Here is a 22,170-nt window from a genome sequence, read left to right on the forward strand (position 1 = left end):
GGACAATACCCTTATCTCTTTGAGGATCATGTATAGCCAAGTTTCGAGGACGAAACTTCTCATAAGGAGGGAGAGATGTGAGAACCCAAAATTCCAGCATTTCAGCAGCAATGCAAAACTCCAACAGAAGTTAATATTTCCAGCAGCTAGCAATATTCAGTAGCAAAGGAAAATTACAGCAGAAGCTAACAATTCCAGCATCAGCTAATATTTCAGAAGTTGATATTTTCCAGCAGATAGAATCCAGCAGGAGAAGAACGAGATTCCAGCAGACAATTACTAATTCAACTCATGACTTGTAACTGAAGCATTTAAAATGGAATAAAGGCTGTTAAATGCATATTATGGCCATTAATAGGGAGTCTAACAATCAGATTTTGGCCTATAAATAACACCCTCAAGTCTCTGAATTGGTGTTACACAAATCTTGAGATTATTACTTAAATTTTCGAGAGTTCGTTGTTCGAGCTGTAAAATCCAGTAGCGAGAGCAACCAGATTTCCAGCAGACTTCAACCGAAACTCTAGCAAATTACTGTAAGTGGGCTTATATATTAATGTCTTGAAATCAGTTTGATAATTCTGTTTTAAAGCACAGTTTCTGTATGTTTGATTTCCGATATATGATTTTGAAGCACTGAAACTCCCTAGTGAACTAATGGTAGGAATATATATTCTGAACATTTCTGAATTTTGATTCTGATTCTGGCATCACCCCTTAGAGGAGAGAACATATAGGGGACTGATATCAGTTTAGCCATGAAATTCACTAACGTGCTCAATGCTTACTAATTCTGATTTCTGTTCTGAAACCTGTGATTTCTGAATTCTGATTTCTGTTCTGAAAATACGAGTTTTCCGTATATTATTGTATTACTGTTTCTGTTTAAAATGATTTCGAAAACTGGGAGTTATTCCCGCCCCTGATTACTGAGTGACAACCATATCACTCACCCACCAAACCCATCTCAGATAAGAACGAGGAAGAAAAGTTAGAAGAAGAAGAGCAGATTCAATTCTGGGGCAGGTGAAGAAGGCCATTGCTTATCAGTTCTAATTTATGTTTATTCCGCTGCATCTATTAAGATACTGTTATATTTGGTTTTACATTTCCGCTGTAAAACATTTGGCATTGAGTTTGTATCAGATATTGAAATATTCAGTATTTATGAATAAAAAGACTGGTTTCTGAATTCTGTACTTCTGAGGCTTCTTGTTTTTGAATGTAAATTTGAGAGCAACGCCGGTGTTAACCAACCCCCGTCCCGGGGCGTGACAATTGTAGACCTTATTTTGTAAAAATAATAATTTTCCAGATGAAAATAGTAATAAAATTAAAATATTAATTTAAAAAGTTGTTTTGCCCCTAATTAGTGCTCATGACAGAAGGAATTGAGGAAAAAAAATTTAAAAATATTTTGCTTCTAGTTGAGGTACAATAGTTCTTTCTTGAAATGTTCAAAATGAACTGAGTATCAAAAAATTACAGTTCTAAATTGAGTGGAATAAACTCAACATAACCCTCTAAAAAACCAATTAAACATTTTGTAAATGATTTGAAAATACAAGTTGAATGTATGAAAACAGTTTGGTTGAATCAAATACTTAGTATGAAACATTATGGTATTTCAAAGAACACATAAAATGCTTCAGCTATACATATCATTACAATGTATTTTTCTCAAATGTATCATCGCACATAAGGAAAAATTTCTCACTATGGTGATAACTCTATTTAGGCTCCCTTACATACTCCAGCCCTTCAATAAATGCTTCGAGGTATTTATTTTTGGGTTGAGTTGTTCTTCCTCATTCTCTCCTTTCATTTACTTGTGATATTATCTTCAAATATTTGTATTTATGGCCCCCAAGAATGATATGAACCTTTGAAATAGGAATATGATCGTTTATAAAGGTTCTATATGATTTCTGATATTGAAACAATCATATTCACGTTGCTGGACATATTTTGAGATCGAGCTAATTTTATTGTTGACCAGGTTGTTCCGGATCGAGCAGGTTGATCAGCTTGGTCTGCTGGCTATTCCACATCGGGCTGGTTGATCAACTTGTTTCGTTGGTTTGATCAACTCGGTTTGAGTTGAGCTGGTTCAAGTCGAGATGATTGTTTATCTTGATTCACTGATTTTCGAAGAAAGTGATGAACATAAATATTGTATAGTTTTATCTTAGCTTTCCATAGAATAAAAAATCACTCAATTTAGAGTTCTTATGAGATATAGATGCTCGGAATACTATATATACAAGCTGGAACTCTTTCTTATTCAATGCAAAATCAACAATTTCATCGTCATTTTTCACCATCTTAAGAACCGATTTAGATTTCAACTTGTGAAGATGATTTGTAAATCACTGTCTTAGCTTTGTAACGCATGCTGAATCGTTCCATTTAGATTAACAAGGTAGTCGCTGGTTTTTTCTGCTTCGTCCAGCTCGATCTTGCAACCACTATTTCACATATATAACATCCGAATCGGTTGAGCTAATCAGAAGTTTGACTTGTAGCAATTTGAGTTTTTTGTTAAGTCGTGTTCGTTTCTTGTCATTTAAATTATCGAGCAATGAGATATCATCAAAAAATTTTAGCTTCCCATAAACTAAGTTGTGATAAAATTATATTTCAGCGACTTATTACTTTCAACTTGACATCTACAAACTACACATTTAATGAATTATGTTAGCAACATAATAACAAGTTTCGTTATCATTATAATCAATATTTTTTAGCATTTATACAACCCAACACAACTAGAATCTTGTAAATACAAATAAATAGCAGTTGGAACTATAAATAACTCGATGTTATTTGCTATCACCAAAACTGAGATATTTTTAATTTAAAATTATTAATATTGTATTCCTTTAAATAGGATAGGAAGTTTAAAACAACAATATTTTAGGTAAAACAAAAAATGCTTTTACCATTCACATCAATTTTTTTAAGGGATGTGCAATCAAACTTTGTTTAAAGCTTTTATTGTCTTTTAGGAAGACTAAAATGAAGAAAGTGGGGAACTGAGAAATTATAATTTAAAACAATATTTCCGTACGAAATAATAATAACTCGAAAATATAAATTAAGAGAATTGGTTTACCTCTAAGTGTTCATGATATAGAGAAATGAGAAAAAAAATTGATGAATATATTAGGGAATTTTAGTTGTAAAGGGTTTGTTGGTCCCACGTGCGGAATTTGAGATAATAAAATCCGAAAATAAAGAACAAATGGACACCGAGATTTACGTGGAAAACTTCTAAAAATTATTAGGGTAAAAACCACGGGCAAGATGAAAAGAATTCCACTATAATATTTTGTGGTGTACAACTCACTCACTGTGTTTCCAAATAAAACACACACTCTCTTAATACTAGAGAACAAACACCTCACAAATATTATAGAACTAATGGGAGAAATAAGAAGTCACAAGAAGAAGCTTGTGAATGGGATACATTGAAATGTCGAATGATGCATCTATTTATAGATGCATCATTCCAGTATGAACATCCGCAATTTTTGAAATTCAGCTGCGAAACGTGTTCAAATCAGATTCAAAGAAGGCTGTAACAAATTTCACATTAAATGCTGTCTCCAATTGGCCACCTTATTTGCTATGCTTTGCCGACATTTCTCCCACTTGGAGATTTGATTGAGAATCAAACACATCTGCACACATCCTTTCAATCTTACCATTCCCTGCTACTTACGTTTCTTCTAGGCCACTTAAGGATCTGCACCACTCTAACTTATCAGTGTTCACTGGCTTGGTCAGAAAATCAGCTATGTTATCCTTTGTATAGATCTTCTGCATATCCACGCTTCCTTCTTCTACTACTTCTAGCACAAAGTGAAATTAGATTCCAATGTGTTTAGTTCTGGAATGAAAGGCTGGATTTCTTGCGATGTGCAAGACACTATGACTGTCAGAAAACAAAGTAACATTCTCTTGTTTGTGTCTGATCTCCTCCAATAACCTTTTAATCCATATTGCTTCTTTGCAAGCTTGAGTAGATGCCATATATTCTGCTTCTGTCGTAGATAACGCCACGACTATTTACATTTTTAAAACCCAGCTTACTGCTCCCCCTGCAAGTGTAAACACATAGCCAGTAGTAGATTTCCTCTTGTCATGATCACCTGCATAATCTGAATCAACATAGCCCATGAGTGTAAAATCTGATCCTCCATAACATAATGCAGCATTCGAGGTACCCTTAATGTATCTAAGAATCCTCTTAACAGTGCTCCAATGATCTCATCCAGGATTCGCCATATACCGACTAACTGCTCCCACTGCTTGAGCAATGTCTGGTCTTGTACAGATCATGACGAACATCAAACTTCCCACTGCTGATGCATATGGTACTGGAGACATCTCCATCATCTCTACTTCACATCTAGGACACATCTCGGAGGATAACTTGAAGTTAACAGGAAGAGGGGTCGAAATTGACTTACTATCTTGCATGTTGAAGCGTTGCAAGAATTTCTTCAAATAATTTTTTTGAGAGAGCCAAATCTTTCTGTTACTTCTATCTCGGTGAACTTGCATCCCTAGAATCTTGTTTGCTGGCCCCAAGTCCTTCATATCAAATTCCCTAGCCAACTATGCCTTCAATCCTTGGACCCGATCTTTGCTGGGGCCTGCTACCAACATGTCGTTCACATACAACAGCAAAAAGATATAATCATTACCAGACCTCTTGAAATATGTACAAGAATCTGCACTCAGTCTGTTGTATCCAAGGCTCATGATATAGGAATCAAATCTCTTGTACCAACACATCGGCGCCTGTTTGAAACCGTACAGAGATTTGTTCAACCTACAAACCAAGTTCTCTTTACCTTTTTCCGCAAAACCTTCTAGCTGGAGCATATAGGTCGTTTTTACATCTAGCTGTTCTAGATGTAAGTCAAACACCGCACACAATGCCAACACTACTCCGACTGTTGTAAGCCGAACCACATGAGAAAATATTTCATTGAAGTCAATGCCTTCTTTCTGAGCATACCCTTTTACCACCAATCTAGCACGATACCGCTCCACTTGGTTATTGCCATCACGCTTTATCTTATAGACCCATCTGTTTCCAATGGCTTTCCTCCCTTGTGGTAGTGTAACAAGATCCCAAGCTTTATTCTTGTCTAATGCCTCCAACTCTTCTTGCATTGCTATCATCCACAAAGATACATCCGAGCTTTGAGTAGCCTCGTGGAAACTCGATGGCTCACTATCCTCTGATAATAGAAAATATGCAATGTTGCTTTCACTGACATAATATGAAAGCCAACCTGGTGGTCTTCTGTCTCGAGTTGACTGCCTCACATTGGAAATCTCAGACTCAACATGTTCGTTTTCTTCGTGCTCTGGTACTGCTTCACAAGAAACTTGACCTTCGTCCGTCTTATTTTCCACCTGAAAAATAGTAGTTTCTGAATTCGGTATGCCTTTGTCTCCCTTTACTTTATCTTCCTCGAAAATAACATCCTTGCTGATGACAATCTTGTGAATAGTAGGATCCCACAAGCGAAATCCCTTTACTCCATCAGCATAACCCAAGAAGATACATTTTCTGGATTTCGAATCCAACTTCGATCTTTCTTGCTCATTGTACAGAACGTACACAGGACTTCCAAATGTATGCAAATGAGAATAATATGTCGGCTTCCCGGTCCACATCTCCATCGGAGTCTTCATATCAATCGCCACTGAAGGAGAACGATTGATAATATAACAAGCGGTTTTGACTGCCTCCGCCCAAAATGACTTGTCTAGACCCGCAGTCCTCAACATAGCTCTTGTTCTGTCCAACAAGGTTCTGTTCATCCGCTCCGCCACTCCATTCTGTTGAGGTGTGTAAGCCGTCGTGAATTGTCTTTTGATGCCCTCATGTTGAAAAAATGCATCAAACTCGTCACTGGTATATTCTCCTCCATTGTCAGTCCTCAAACACTTGATTTTCTTTTCAGAATCAAGTTCAACCCGCGCTTTGAAATATTGGAAGACATGGAAAACATCTGATTTCTTTTTGGTTAGATACACCCAACATCTCCTAGAGAAATCATCAATGAACGAGACAAAGTATTTCGCTCTTCCTAGGGATACAACCGGTGCTTGCCAAACATCCGAATGAATCAGCTCCAACATGCTTTTGCTCCTGGCAATAGAAGTGCCAAACTTTAATCTGTGTTGTTTACTGGTAACTCAGTCCTCGCAAAAGGGTAGTGACACTTTTGTAAGTCCCGGTAGCAGCTTCCGTTCTGAGAGAATTTTCAACCCTCGTTCTGACATATGCCCGAGCTTTCTATGCCATAACACTGTTAATTCTTCTCCTGAACAAATTGATGCAACAGCTAGTTCCGCCTTTTTGTGTTTCTCTCCCAAAAGTACATACAGATTTGCAGCAACTTTTTCCTCCTTCATAACCACAAGCGTACCCCTCACAATTTTCATGATCTCGTTCTCGATACGGGTTTTGCACCCGATGTCATCCAATTGTCCCAAGGACAAAAGATTCTTCGTCAGTCCTTTCACATGTCGTACCTCCTGTATGGTGCGAATAGTGCCATCAAACATTTTAATTTTTATAGTACCGACCCCAGCGATTTCCAAAGCATGATCATTTCCCATGAATACAGATCCTCCTGAGACTGGTTCATAATGATCAAACCATTCTCTCCGAGATGTCATGTGCCACGTCGCTCCTGAATCCATAATCCATGTGTCACAAAATTTGTGTCTGCCTTCTGCAACTGTTATTGCTTCGCTGAATAATATTTCACCACTGCCTGAAGTACTGGCCACATTTCCCTGAGAACTCTTCTCGATACTCGTACACTCTTTCTTGAAGTGCCTTTTACCGCCACATTTAAAGCAGTAAATATTTTTCTTCTTACTTCTCGACTTTGATCTACCTCGTCTTTGGCTCCCACTGGAGTCACGGTTCATAAATCTTCCTCTTATCATCGGTAAAGCCTATGCTTGCTTCGATGTTACCAACTTATCATCCTTATTCTTGCGCCGGCTTTCTTCTCTGAGAACCGCAGTTAAGACATTATCGAATCTTAGAAAGCCCATAAGAATATTGTTTGTTATGTTGATGATAAGTTGATCATATGAATCTGGTAGACTTTGAAGTAGAAGCTCCGCACGTTCATTTTCCGCTATTTTATGCCCCATGGAAGTGAGTTGGGCAAATAGAGTATTTAGTATGTTGATATGGTCGGTCATCGATGAGGATTCCGTCATCCGAAGAGTATAAAGCCTTCTCTTTAGGAAAATCATGTTGTGTAGCGACTTGACCTCGTACATCTTTGTCAGAGTATCCCATGTAACTTTTGCTGTTTTTATCTCAGAGATACTTGACAATACTTCGTCTGCTATAGCCAAGTGTAAATTGGCAACATCATTATCATTCATCCCATTCCACTTTCTATCCTCTGTAATCTCCAATAGCCGCCAAGCAATTCTCCTTTCTTAAAACTGCTTGTATCTTTATTTTCCACAGCATAAAATTGCTTCCGTTGAACTTTGCTATCTCGTACCTGCCCGCCATTATGTCTACAATAATTTTAGTAGACTGAACAAAATAATCTCGCCTTAAATAAAAAATCTCAAAAAAATCTTTTCTGATGTGGAAGATCAGTCTAGGCTGCAACCACAGAGCATATATTCAGAATTTTAAGAAATTTTAAACCAAGGCTCTGATACCACTTGTTGATCCCACGTGCGGAATTTTAGATAATAGAACCCGAAAATAAAGAATAAAATGGACACCGAGATTTACGTGGAAAACTCCTAAAAATTATTAGGGTAAAAACCACGGGCAAGATGAAAAGAATTCCACTATAATATTTTGTGGTGTACAACTCACTCAGCGTGTTTCCAAAGAGAACACACACTTTCTTAATACATGAGAACAAACACCTCAAAAATATTATAGAACTAATAGGAGAAATAAGAAATCACAAGAAGAAGCTTGTGAATGGGATACATTGAAATGTCGAATGATGCATCTATTTATAGAAGAATAGATGCATCATTCCAGTATGAACATCCGCAATTTCTGAAATTCAGCTGCGAAACGTGTTCAAATCAGATTCAAAGAAGGCTGCAACAAATTTCACATTAAATGATGTCTCCAATTGGCCACCTTATTTGACTATTCTTTGACGACAGGGTTCATATGGAAATAATATCGATATGTTTGAAAAAAAGTAAGATCTATTATTTGAGGGGACTGAATTTTTTTAAGTTCCAGTCAAGATCCCAAAAACAAACAGATAAAATCAAAATGTGAAAATTTTGTACAGTAAAACTCATAATAGGAAAAGTTAGTAAACCAATAATGTTAATTTCTGTTATGCTCAAGTATTATATATATATATATATATATATATATATAGTGTGTGTGCCTATAGTAAAACAATAAATAATAATGATGATGCTAGTAATTGCAAATAATTTTAGAATAATTATTTTTTAAATATTTTAATTATATTATGAATTTTTTATAAAAAAAATATGTTGGGTGCAATAATTGTCCCTGCTAGGTAGAGCGATCGAACCATGTTGCTTGTGCTGCTATGCGGTTTAAAAGATTTGAGTTGCACCATTACCACTAGCTATAGCTTTTGGTAAAACGGTAAGCACTCGGTTCTACAATAGCTTTTGGTAAAGCGGCAAGAGCTCGGTCCTACAATTGGTTCAGAGCCAAGGTCACATGTTCGATTCCCATTGATAGCAAAGAGTGCAATTATTGAGAGGGAGATTGTTGGGTGCAATAATTGTCTCTGCTTGGTAGAGCGATCGAATCATGGTGCTTGTACTGCTATGTGGTTTAAAAGATTTGAGTTGCACCATTACCACTAGCTGTGAGGCCCATTTACTCTAATGACAATTAATGATCAAACAATAATGGTTTGACTTAAAACTGCAGCGGAAAAAGGTTTAAAATACTTTAAAACGGACCTCAGGGCCTAGAAAAATTTCGGCATGACCTCCCCGTAAATAGGATATCCCGAAAAACTCAAGCAGCAATTTATATCAAAATATACTCCAACTAGAGTCATTAAAACAAAACCGAAATTAAACAACCTATAGCCGCACTGGTCAGAACTAAACAGAAATTAAAATTTACCAAATACTCACCAGATCATAAACATCACAGAGTCACAGAGTCGACTCAGAACATCACAAAACAACCAAATACTACTACAGATACACGGGGCATCTCCCCGGCAAATAAACTACAATAAAAGACTGAAACAAACCCAAGACATACATATAGACTAACTGGGAGACTCCACTGAACAGAACCAAGCAATCAAACCTCAATCCCGAAGTCCACTGGCGGAACCTCGGCCTGATGCTACAAAACGACTCGGGAGATCTACCATGGTGCCCAATAGCAACCACAGTAACGCTCCCAGTAAACAACTGAGGTTAGGATTCTGGTATAAATTAGTCTAACAATAACAACAATAACATAAATCATGCATAATCATATAATGAAATGTGATATGCAATGCATGAAAGGCTCAACGAATAACCGGTATAACAGGAGCCAACAAACGGTACGATAACAACTGGAATAATGCTCGAGCAACAACACAGGGGAGCTACATCGTCATGCAGCTAAACCGCCCTGCCAAGTATGCGAGGTATGCCAAACTGTGCTGGAATAACACCCCTTACTCGGCCTCCATACAGCTGATACGATATAACAGGATCGCACAACATAACGAACTAGATGACACAACCCCAGCGCTCACCTCAAAAGGCTGCACTAACCACGGGATTGTTCAATCACATCTACGGTCTCATGTGTATATGCCTATCAGTCACACAATGATCCAGAGATAAACAACAGTGCTAGATAACAACGGATATCAACAATGGCTAACAAGAACGATATGGCTCAACATGAATGTCATAACTGTATACCCGATGCTAAATGCCAATAATATGTAATAATAAACATAGATCACAACGAAGATATTTAACAATTTACAACAGTCAACAAATCATAAATACGATCCATGTAACACAGAATGACAATTAAACATAATTTATATTTTACCGAGCTGTAACATACCTATACCACGAAAATGAACTTCAAGAATGATCAACTGAACTTTCTTAGCCTAAAATAATAAAATAAGCCGAATAATTCCACAACTCATCATTATTTACATTCCAACCATTATAAACTCGATAATCCTTAGATTAATTCCAATGATAACAACCATACTATAACATCTTTAAATATAACACAACAATTCGACATAATTAATAGGCTCGCCAAAATATACCTCGAAGATTTCCAATGACAGAACCTACAACAATTATCCAATAAATATGTCAATAAAACGCTATTCGAACGACGAAAACAAATTAAATCGAAATGGGTAAAAATCCAAATTTCGGCAGCCTACTATCACGCTTAGAAGCTGAAATTTCGGACTAGGAACTCACAAGGTCGAAGTTTACTCTAGCCGCTAGCGGTCTCGAGGCGATAACCCACCGGAAACTTGTCGGAGTTACTGTTCACGAGCTGAAAAATTCAGAAAACTAGCTGGAAAAATTCAGAAAGCGAGCTGGAGTTAAAGGGAAATCACAAGGCTTAGAACCCACTCCAACACACAACAAAATTCCAAGGAATTAAACTTAAATCTCACCTAAATCGAACCAATATCAGCAGCTACGAACATGCCTCGATTTGGGCTGAAACGAGCATCAAAAGTGGCGATTCATGGTTCAAAACGAAGCTACTGAAGTAAGGAAGAAAACCCCTCAAACCGTTTGAGATTTCGACGTCGGACGGTAAAGTTATGGCCTCTCAAATTTGAAGGTGCTGAAAGTGACGAAAATGGAGGTGGGTTACAGGAATGGGTTTGGGAAATTGGCTTCTTCCTCTTCTCTCTCAAGGATAAGTTGTGTGTATGTATATGTATATTTAGTTACTAAAAAAAATAGTAACACATGCCCAATTTTTGCATTTATTTGCTCTTGTGTGCTATTTCAATCTCTATATGTATTTTTATATCGTTTTAACTCCGATATTCTAAAATACATATTTTTAACACTCTTCTTGAATTTATTTGGCATAAATAATTATTTTAATTTACAACTCAATAATTATTCTAATTATGCCAAAATTACCGGATAATTAATTTCAGGACCTTACATTTCTCCACCCCTTAAAACAAATTTCGTCCTCGAAATTTTTGTTTATACACATACATCTTACACACGATACGAAACCAACAATACATTACTAAGAATCAATAAGATATGGATAAGATGATCTCATCTTCTCTTCTGTTTCCCACGTTGATTCTTCTACCCCATGCCTCCAACCATTGAACACGTACAAGTGGTATAACTTTATTGCGTAAAACTTTATCTTTATGATCCAAGATACAAAAGGATACTCAGTATATGATAGAGACGGATCAAGTTCAACCTCATCAGGCTGAATCACATGAGACGGATCGGGCTCATACTTACGCAACATAGAAACATGGAAAACATCGTGGATGCCAGACAATGATTGGGGCAAATCCAAACGATAAGCGCAAGTCCCAATACGCTCAACAATCTCGTAGGGACCAACGAAACGAGGTGACAACTTACCCCTCATGCCAAACAAACAACACCTCTAAACGGAGAGATCCTCAGAAACACAAAATCTCCAACTTGAAATTCTAGAGGTCGACGACGTCTGTTAGCATAACTAGCTTGACGATCTTGGGCAGCTTTCATTCTCTGACGAATCAACTGGACTTTATCATGCATTTCCTGAACAATGTCAGGTCCAGTCAACTGCTTCTCACCAAATTCATCCCAACAAAGAGGTGATCGACACCGTCTGCCGTACAAAGCTTCAAAAGGAGCCATACCAATAGTCACCTGGAAACTGTTGTTATAGGAAAATTCTACTAGTGGTAAAGCTTCCTGCCAACTGTCTTTAAAATCCATGACCGCTGCTCGAAGCAGATCCTCGAGTGTCTGGATTGTACGCTCTGTCTGACCATCTGTCTGAGGATGGTGCGCAGTACTCATCGCAAGTCGTGTACCCATTTCTTTTTGGAAACTAGTCCAAAACTTTGATGTGAATCTAGGGTCACGATCTGAGACTATTGCAACTGGAACTCCATGAAGTCTCACAACATTTTCAATATACAGACGATCCATTTTCTTGTACGAATACGTCTTCTCATACGGAATAAAGTGTGCCGACTTAGATAATCTATCAACAATCACCCAAATGGCATCGAAATGACGAGAAGTACGTGGCAAATGCGTGACAAAATCCATAGCCACGTGCTCCCAGTTCCATTGAGGAACCTCAAGACTATGCAGTAATCCTCCAGGTCTCATTCGTTCTGATTTGACTTGCTGACAGATCATACAACGAGACACAAACTCAGCCACATCCTTTTTCATATTCTTCCACCAAAACTGAGGCCGTAGAATATGATACATTTTACTCCCTCCTGGGTGGATACTATATCGAGTACAATGAGCTTCTTTAAGGATGGATGTACGCAATTCAGGAATATATGGGACAACCAATCTACCATTCAATCGAAGAGAATCATCTGAGTGAATTGAGAAACCAGATTGGTGTCCTTGAGATACTAACTCATAAGATTTCAGAACTTGATCATCAGTTTTCTGAGCTGATTTTACAATTTGAATCAACTCTGGCTCAACAGAAATCTGAGATACACAAACAGCATTACATTGGATTTGAAAATCCAACACAGAAGTGCAAATATCCTCTCGTAACTTAGAAACATGAATCGAGGATAAATTAATATCAACAACCTTAGGACTCAAAGCATCGGCAATGACATTCACTTTTCCCGGATGATACTGGATCTCACAATCATAATCTTTCAAAAGATCCATCCAACGTCTCTGTCTCATATTCAGATCTGACTGAGAGAACAAATACTTCAAGCTTTTGTGATCAGAATAAATTACAAATTGCTCCCAAAACAAATAATGTCTCCAAATCTTGAGAGCAAAAACAATAGCAGCCAACTCCAAGTCATGAACAGGATACTTAGACTCATGCGGTTTCAACTGACGATAACCAAATGCCACAACTCTGCCATGCTGCATCAGTGAATAAACAAGAATATCATCGATGAATACAATCACAAAACGATCGAGATATTTACGAAATACTCGATTCATCAAGTCCATAAACACATCAGGAGCATTGGTCAAACCAAAAGGCATAACCAAAAATTCAAAGTGTCCGTATCTCGTGCGAAAAGCTGTTTTCGGCACATCTTCTTGTCTAACTCGCACTTGATGGTACCCAGAACGGAGATCAATCTTAGAGTACACCTAAGTACCTTGCAACTGATCAAATAAGTCATCAATCCTAGGGAGTGTATATTTATTCTTGACAGTAAACTTATTCAGTTGCCGATAATCAATACACATCCGCATCGTTCCATCTTTCTTCTTGACAAATAGAATCGGTGCACCCCACGGTGAAGAACTCGGACGAATATAACCTTTACTCAATAAATCTTGTAATTGCTCTTTCAGTTCTTTTAGCTCAACATGAGCTAAACGATATGGTGCTCGAGATATGGGTTCCATTCCTGGCATTAATTCGGTACTGAACTCAACTTCTCGTTCTGGTGGAAAACTAGGAATCTCTTCTGGAAACACATCAGGAAACTCACGGACTACAGGAATATCATAAATCCGTCGCTCATCTTGCGATAGATCAACAGCATAAACCAGAAAACCTTCATGACCAGAATCTAACAATCGGTTCTTCTCAATGGCAGAAACTACAGGAATTTTGGCTAGAGAACCACAGGCCATAGAAATTCCATTTAGGAGCAAAGCTAGGCCTGAAACGAAATATTCCTTGATAACAGTCAACAGTGGCACGATTTGCAGTCAAAACATCCATACCAACGATACAATCAAAGTCATGCATATAGGTAGGACTATGAGATTCAGATATAGAACATTTTCTTCATGAAACAAAACTGCATTGAACAGCACATTATCAGTAATAATCATTTTGCCCATCGGAGTAGCAACAGATAGATTGGAATTCATACTAGTGGTGAGAAGATCATGCGAAATGACTAATGCATGAGAAACAAAGGAATGAGATGCTCCGGTATCAAATAACACTCGTGCTATAAAACCACATAGAGTACATTTACCAGAAATGACAGTACCTGGAGCTGCCTGAGCCTCATCCTCAGTCAAGGCAAATACATGAACAGATGACTGATTCTGTGGACCACCTTGCCCTCTGCTCTGATGCGAAGGGCGACTAGGCTGATGGGAAGACTGGGACGTAGCTGGAATTCTATTACTTTGAGCTCCACTACCTTCCTGGGCTGATTTCCCCGTTTTACTAGGACAAACTCTAGAAAAATGACCCGGCCGACCACAATTATTACAAACCCCTTGAACTCCAACACACTTATTACTGAAATGCTTGCCTCCACAGTGATCACAGTAAGGTCCACTATAGCGATATCCACCACGGCTCCCTGAACTCCCTGAACTCGAAGAACTAGAACCAGGCTTCTTAAATTATTTTCCACGTGGACGAAGAGATGCACAACCAGATGAACTGAATTTTTGCCTCCCCGACTGATGATGTTGGGTAGGCACTCGATTGCCACTCCTCTTAAGACTAGCTTCATCCCTTTTTACTATTTCCACCGCTTCAAAATAATTCAGTGGCTTACCGGTAGAAACAAAAAGGTGCAGATGATTGTTCAATCCTTCAATGAAACTTTCAACGACAGCAACCTGACTCGCAGCAACATGAGAAGCATATCTCAGCATAGCATAAAAAGTATCCGCTTAATCCGCAACTGACATATCGCGCTGTTTTAAGTTATGAAACTCTGAAGCCTTAGAATTGTAGAATGATGGAGGACAATAACTTTCCTTAAATTTCAGCTTGAATATTTCCCACGATAGAACAATCCTCTGAGCATCTAAAGTCATCAATGTAGTAGACCACCGCATTTTAGCACGATCTTTCAACTAATGCACAGCTAATCTCAATCGACACTCTGGAGGATACTCAATCAAATCAAACAATTCCTCTATCTCAGAAATCCACAGTTCTGCTTTCTCAGCTCCCTCCGAACCACTGAATCGAGGTGGATGGATAGAATGGAAACACGCAACTAATTCATCCATCCTAAGCTGCTCTAGCTGATCAGCAACTTGCTCAACAAAAGTATCATCAACAACACGGACACGAGGTCTACCACGTCCACGACCTCGAGCTAGAGAAATCTCATCAACAGGAATTTCTCCACCTCCTTCCATTCTATACGATAAAACACCAAAACAATTAGAATGGAAGTAACCAAATCATATAATCACATAAGCATGTTGTCAAGTAGCATACACAGGCGCAAAAATCATTTTAGTGCCAAGACTCGAGTGTCCTAGACTCTAGTTCGAGCGTATCTCAGTTTACGCTCTGATACTAAGATGCGAGGCCCATTTACTCTAATGACAATTAATGATCAAACAATAATGGTTTGACTTAAAGCTGCAGCGGAAAAAGGTTTAAAATAATTTAAAACGGACCTCAGGGCCTAGAAAAATTTCGGCATGACCTCCCCGTAAATAGGACATCCCGAAAAACTCAAGCAACAATTTATATCAAAATATACTCCACTAAAGTCATTAAAACAAAACTGAAATTAAACAACCTATTGTAAGGCCCTGGCCCTGTCCTCAGACCCTGCAATCACAGTTCCTGGACTCAGACCAGCTTGCACTTACTCATCGGACTTCTCCACGCCAGGAAAGTGGAGTTTGTGCCTTCCCAGGATTCGACCCCTCAACCTCCTGGCATATAGGTATATTGGCTACAATCCTGGTAGCCACTTGAGCCAAGCTGTTCTGGGTCCAGGAACTGTGATTGCAGGGTCTGAGGACAGGGCCAGGGCCTTACACCTATAGCCGCACTGGTCAGGACTAAATAGAAATTAAAACTTACCAAATACTCACCAGATCATAAACATCACAGAGTCGACTCAGAACATCACAAAACAACCAAATACTACTACAGATACACGGGACATCTTCTCGGCAAATAAACTACAATACAAGACTGAAACAAACCTAAGACATACATATAGACTAACTGGGAGACTCCACTGAACAGAACCAAGCAATCCAACCTCAATCCCGAGCTCCACTGGCGGAACCTCAGCCTGATGCTGCAAAACGACTCGGGAGATCTACCATGGTGCCCAATAGCAACCACAGTAGCCCCCCAGTAAACAACTGAGGTTAGGATTCTGGTATTAAACAGTCCAACAATAACAACAATAACATAAATCATGCATAATCATATAATGAAATGTGATATGCAATGCATGAAAGGCTCAACGAATGACCGGTATAACAGGAGCCAACAAACGGTACGATAACAACTGGAATAAAGCTCGAGCAACAACACAGGGGAGCTACATCGTCATGCAGCTAAACCGCCCTGCCAAGTATGCGAGGTATGCCAAGCTGTGCTAGAATAATACCCCTGACTCGGCCTCCATACAGCTGATACGATATAACAGGATGGCACAACATAACAAACTAGATGACACAACCCCAGCGCTCACCTCAAAATGCTGCACTAACCACGGGATTGTTCAATCACATCTACGGTCTCATGTGTATAGGCCTATTAGTCACGCAATGATCCCTAGATAAACAACATTGCCAGATAACAACGGATATCAACAATGGCTTACAAGAACGATAGGGCTCAACATGAATATCATAACTGTATACCCGATGCTAAATGCCAATAATATGTCATAATAATAAACATAGATCACAACGAAGACATTTAACAATTTACAACAGTCAACAAATCATAAATACGATCCATGTAACACAGAATGACAATTAAACATAATTTATGTTTTACCGAGCTGTAACATACCTATACCACGAAAATGAACTTCAAGAATGATCAACTGAACTTTCTTAGCCTAAATTAATAAAATAAGCCGAAAAATTCCACAACTCATCATTATTTACATTCCAACCATTATCAACTCGATAATCCTTAGATTAATTCCAATGATAACAACCATACTATAACATCTTTAAATATAACACAACAATTCGATATAATTAATAGGCTCGCCAAAATATACCTCGAAGATTTCCAATGATCGAACCTACAACAATTATCCAATAAATATGTCAATAAAACGCTATTCGAACGATGAAAACAAATTAAATCGAAATGGGTAAAAATCCAAATTTCGGCAGCCTACTATCACGCTTAGAAGCTAAAATTTCGGACTAGGAACTTACAAGGTCCAAGTTTACTCTAGTCGCTAGCGGTCTCGAGGCGATAACCCACCGGAAACTCGTCGGAGTTACTGTTCACGAGCTGAAAAATTCAGAAAGCGAGCTGGAGTTAAAGGGAAATCACAAGGCTTAGAACCCACTCCAACACACAACAAAATTCCAAGGAATTAAACTTAAATCTCACCTAAATCGAACCAATAGCAGCAGCTACGAACATGCCTCGATTTTGGTTGAAACGAGCATCAAAAGTGGCGATTCATGGTTCAAAACGAAGCTACTGAAGTAGGGAAGAAAACCCCTCAAACCGTTTGAGATTTCGACGTCGGACGGTAAAGTTATGGCCTCTCAAATTTGAAGGTGCTGAAAGTGACGAAAATGGAGGTGGGTTACATGAATGGGTTTGGGAAATTGGCTTCTTCCTCTTCTCTCTCAAGGATAAGTTGTGTGTATGTATATGTATATTTAGTTACTAAAAAAAATAGTAACACATGCCCAATTTTTGCATTTATTTGCTCTTGTGTGCTATTTCAATCTCTATATGTATTTTTATATCGTTTTAACTCCGATATTCTAAAATACATATTTTTAACACACTTCTTGAATTTATTTGGCATAAATAATTATTTTAATTTACAACTCAATAATTATTCTAATTATGCCAAAATTACCGGATAATTAATTTCAGGACCTTACACTAGCTATAGCTTTTGATAAAGCGGTAAGCACTCGGTCCTACAAAATAATTGTAATTTATTTATCTTTTATTTTTGTGATATTCATCATAGGAATAAAATAGACTTATCATTTGATTCATATCTTATTTCATTCTACCATATCAAGTGAGTGCATCCAAAAATCTATATTTATTCTTACATACATGAAGGGTTTCTAATTTTTTATTGACCAGAACATGAAGATATAAATATAGACCGCCAAATACATTTTTATGGTAATATCACAAGAGTAGCATCATACTCGATCTGTCTCGCGAAAATTTCTTATTTCTTGTTTGATTAATTACTTTCACGAAAATTAATATCAGTCATATCTTTTATTAAAAAAATTTGCTTTTATATTTTATATATTTACTTATTTGCGATTTTGGTCATCTATGTTATCAAAATTCATTTTCATATGTTAGCTTCGTTTTTTTATTAAATAATAGTCTATGTAAAATAGTTTATACTCAAAAATGATTTTATTACAATTTAACCTGGTCAACTTTTGTAGTTATCTCAATACAAATGAAAGGTCGATCTTCGAAAAAATTACAAACTTTTTGGGAGTTCATAAGCTAGAAAAGATGTTTGCTAAAAAATATAAAAGACATTATAAGATGTTTAAATATGTTGTTTAATAGCTTATATGTGGTTTAAAAAAAGTTGGATCACTCGAAGTTATTTTTTCGAAAAGATTATTTAGTATTTTCTAAAACATATAATAATATAACATCCAAAAATTCAATGAAGGAGATCTCAATTTATGTCCAAAAATATTTTTCCATATCAGATACAAAGACATTCTTATTCAGGACTTGACTAGAATTACATATATGATATCATCCTTAAACTTTCACAAAAGAGCTTAGTTCCCTGAAATGCTTCCAAGGCATGTCCCAGACCACAGCCTCGTAGTTTCCCGGCGCATTGCCGGCAGTCTTATCATTCGCGATGACGACCAATCTGTAATTCGTACCTTCGACTACTTGGGTTTCACCCTTCACCGTCTTTACAAACTCCAACTGCACGTTAGCCTTCTTGTTGTGCTCTGACACCGCGAATCTAGCGATTTCCAACACCTCTGGCACGTTAACGTTCGGAATCGGCCGCCAGTTGCCAACGATGGTACTAGGGAAATGGCCAAGGCTTGGTAATGAAATGAAGCCACCAATATCAAGAGGATCGCATAGAGAAGAGGGCAAGATTTGAGTTGCATATTTTCTTTTGCTGTGAAGAATGCTTTGTGTTAGTTTCTTTCTTCTTTGTGTGGAAATACGCAGTGATGCTCTGTAATTTATATAGCACTGCAACTACTTTGCAATTGTGTCATTTGACATATTTGCCCTCAGCTTTTTGGTTGGTTGACTTACTTTCTACTCCAGATGTATGTAATATATATACTTTAAGATTACAATAATAGTGTCAGTATATATACACTTTTTGGGAACTATTTTTTATACAAGTGAGTCAATAATTATTTATTCTAATATTAGCATATCGATACACTTTGTGTGTAAAATAATAGATAAAATTTAAATTTATATAATTTAATTCAAAATTTTTATTTTTTATAATATAAAAATGAACTGAAAAAAACTATTATTGAAAAAAGGTATATATCAATTACAAATGGCAGATTATTTTAAATAATTGTTAATCTTTAATACTCCAAAATAGGGGATGCAATTTCAAATTGAGAGTATTTTAGGTAAAAACAAAAAAGGCTTCACCAAGCACATCAAATTGTTTTGCACATGCATTGTATGTATAATGGAAAACTCTTATTTCAAAAAATAAAAAGGATAAAATTATATCTTTTGTCATGTAACATGAATGTTTTTCATTTTCAATTATGGTATCGATCAATTCATATTTGTAATCCTCTAGCTTGCACATATTTTTCAATTTCAGTCATTTTTTACGTTGCATCATACATGTCTACAATGTATCATCGTCACGTCATTAATTTTCGATGACACACCATCATATTCAGGTGACATGTCTTCATTTTCCACTGATAAGTCAACACTCAAATAGAAAAAATGTGTAAATTAGTGGACGAAAATTATAAATTGACTAATAACATGACAAAAACTGAAAAACATGCAAGTTATACGGCCAAAATTTTAATTTTCCATGTGTATAAAATAATGTCTACAAAATATAATTAATATTTTAATTCATATTTTTTTATTTTACCGTCTAAACTAAATTTAATTTTTTATACTAACAATAATATATATTATAAAAATAAAATATAATTATAAATGATGGATAATTTTAAAAATTTATTTTTAATTTTACTCCTTCAAAATAGGAGAAGAGGTTTAAAAAATGTGGATATTTGAAGTATAGCGAAAAGGCTTCTTCATCGTCTTCAAAGGTAGTGTCCGAGTTGATAGAGTATGTGAGTGTTTAACCAATAGTCAGGAGTTCAATTCTCACTATCAAAATCTTCTCAGACGAGCTTGTCACACAAAACTTGGCCAATATGATTTACATGGCTAATGTGGTGTGCATACTGCTACATTAATCCGGGATTTTTTTTTATTATGCACTGAACGTAGCGGCTGCGGGTTCCCACATCATATAAAAAAGCCTCTTCACCATTCACACCATTTTTTTAAGGGATATGCATTCAATTTTAGTTAAAGCCTTTATTGTCTTTTGGGAAGATTATAATGAAGGAAAGTAGGGAACTAAAAAATAATGACTTTTTGAACAAGTATTTTAAAATATTTTTATTGTTTTATAAGTGAAAAACTTAAATTATGTGTGTGTATAAGATTTTAGTAAAACCTTTTTGAAAAATATTGTAGGACCGAAGGCTTGCCACTTTACCAAAAGTTTTAGCTGACGGTAATGGTGTAACTCAAATCTTTTAAACCGCACAGCATCTCAAGCACCACGGTTCGATCGCTCTACCAAGCAGGAACAATTATTGCACCCAACAAATCTTCCTCCCAATAATTGTACTCTTTGCAATCAATGGAAATCGAACCTATGACCTTGGCTCTGATACCAAGTGTAGAATCGAGCGCTTGCCGTTTTACCAAAAGATATAGCTGGTGGTAATGATGTAATTCAAATCTTTTATACCGCACAGCCGCTCAAGCAACACGGTTCGATCGCTCTACCAAGCAAAGACAATTATTGCACTCAACAAATATTTTTTAAAAATTGTTATCAAAGTATATTTTTTAAATAACAATTGAGAGGTGTTTTTGTATGTTTTTATAATAAAAAACGCGGGTTAAAGAGAATGAAAAGAATTTTATTCAATTGTTGTCAAAATTCTTTATAATTATTTTAAATTTTAAAATCGCTTTTTTCTTAAAAAATAATTGTCCAAACACCTTTTTAACTCTAAAATGTTGTTGTAGAATATTTGTCTAAACACGTATTTGTTTTTAAAACAACTTTTACAATAATTTTATAATTTTTTTTGTAAAAATTCTTTTATAAAACGTTTTATAAATATTTATCCAAACAAAGTCTATACATTGTGAGAGAATTTGTGAGGCTCATTTACTCTAACGACAATTAATGATCAAACAATAATGGTTTGATTTAAAACTGCAGCGGAAAAAGGTTTAAAATATTTAAAACGGACCTCAGGGCCTAGAAAAATTTCGACATGACCTCCCCGTAAGTAGGACATCCCGAAAACTCAAGCAGCATTTTATATCAAAATATACTCCAACTAGAGTCATTAAAACAAAACCAAAGTCAACAACCTATAGCCGCACTGGCCAGAACTAAACAGAATTTAAAACTTATCAAATACTCGCCAGATCATTAAAATCACAGAGTCGCCTCAGAACATAACCAGAACAACCAAATATCAATACAGATACACAGGGCATCTCCTTGGCAAATAAACTACAATACAAGACTGATTAAACTCAAGACATATATATAGACTAACTGGGAGACTCCACTGAACAGAACCAAGCAATCCAACCTCAATTCCGAGCTCCACTGCTGGAACCCCGGCCTGATGCTGCAAAACGACTCGGGAGATCTACCATGGTGCCCAATAGCAACCACAGCAGCCCCCCAGTAAACAACTGAGGCTAGG

General features: G+C 36.8%; 2 protein-coding genes and 2 long non-coding RNA genes across 5 annotated transcripts in view; all 4 read right to left on the reverse strand.

The window, feature by feature from the left end:
* The window catches only part of LOC142534559 (uncharacterized), a 46,565-nt gene extending 35,627 nt beyond the window's left edge, over window positions 1-10,938 (reverse strand). Inside the window, exons 1-3 of one of the 2 annotated variants that reach the window (XR_012817087.1) lie at window positions 10,698-10,938; window positions 10,495-10,594; window positions 10,163-10,355 (exon numbers count right to left, since the gene is read on the reverse strand). This is a non-coding gene — a long non-coding RNA (uncharacterized LOC142534559). Of the gene's footprint in view, window positions 1-10,162; window positions 10,356-10,494; window positions 10,595-10,697 lie in introns of those variants that run through there. The other variant, XR_012817088.1, reaches the window with a different exon arrangement.
* Window positions 10,939-11,296: 358 nt separating this feature from the next.
* On the reverse strand, window positions 11,297-11,662 carry LOC142534561 (uncharacterized). Its single transcript, XM_075641432.1, has one exon. The coding sequence runs from the start codon at window positions 11,660-11,662 to the stop codon at window positions 11,297-11,299; it is 366 nt and encodes a 121-aa protein (XP_075497547.1).
* Window positions 11,663-15,015: 3,353 nt separating this feature from the next.
* Window positions 15,016-16,467, reverse strand: LOC142534558 (uncharacterized). The gene is made up of 2 exons (XM_075641430.1): window positions 16,179-16,467; window positions 15,016-15,361 (listed from the first exon to the last, which is right to left on the reverse strand). The coding sequence occupies exons 1-2, from the start codon at window positions 16,388-16,390 to the stop codon at window positions 15,070-15,072; spliced, it is 504 nt and encodes a 167-aa protein (XP_075497545.1). The 5' UTR covers window positions 16,391-16,467; the 3' UTR covers window positions 15,016-15,069.
* A 556-nt stretch (window positions 16,468-17,023) lies between these two features.
* Window positions 17,024-17,783, reverse strand: LOC142534560 (uncharacterized). The gene is made up of 3 exons (XR_012817089.1): window positions 17,555-17,783; window positions 17,374-17,452; window positions 17,024-17,234 (listed from the first exon to the last, which is right to left on the reverse strand). It is a non-coding gene; the product is annotated as an uncharacterized LOC142534560 (long non-coding RNA).
* Window positions 17,784-22,170: the final 4,387 nt, after the last annotated feature.

Source organism: Primulina tabacum, unplaced genomic scaffold (assembly GCF_025594145.1).
Source record: "Primulina tabacum isolate GXHZ01 unplaced genomic scaffold, ASM2559414v2 Contig588, whole genome shotgun sequence".
Classification (NCBI taxonomy): Eukaryota; Viridiplantae; Streptophyta; class Magnoliopsida; order Lamiales; family Gesneriaceae; genus Primulina; species Primulina tabacum.

Excerpts from the sequence above, each read along its gene's own strand:
- LOC142534561 (XM_075641432.1), bottom strand. The coding sequence starts at position 11,662 with ATGAGGGGTAAGTTGTCACCTCGTTTCGTTGGTCCCTACGAGATTGTT.
- LOC142534558 (XM_075641430.1), bottom strand. The coding sequence starts at position 16,390 with ATGATTTATGTTATTGTTGTTATTGTTGGACTGTTTAATACCAGAATC. Across the intron at positions 15,362-16,178 it reads GTCTCCCAGTTAGTCTATAT|AATGGAAGGAGGTGGAGAAA; the intron begins GTATGTCTTAGG and ends TTTATCGTATAG.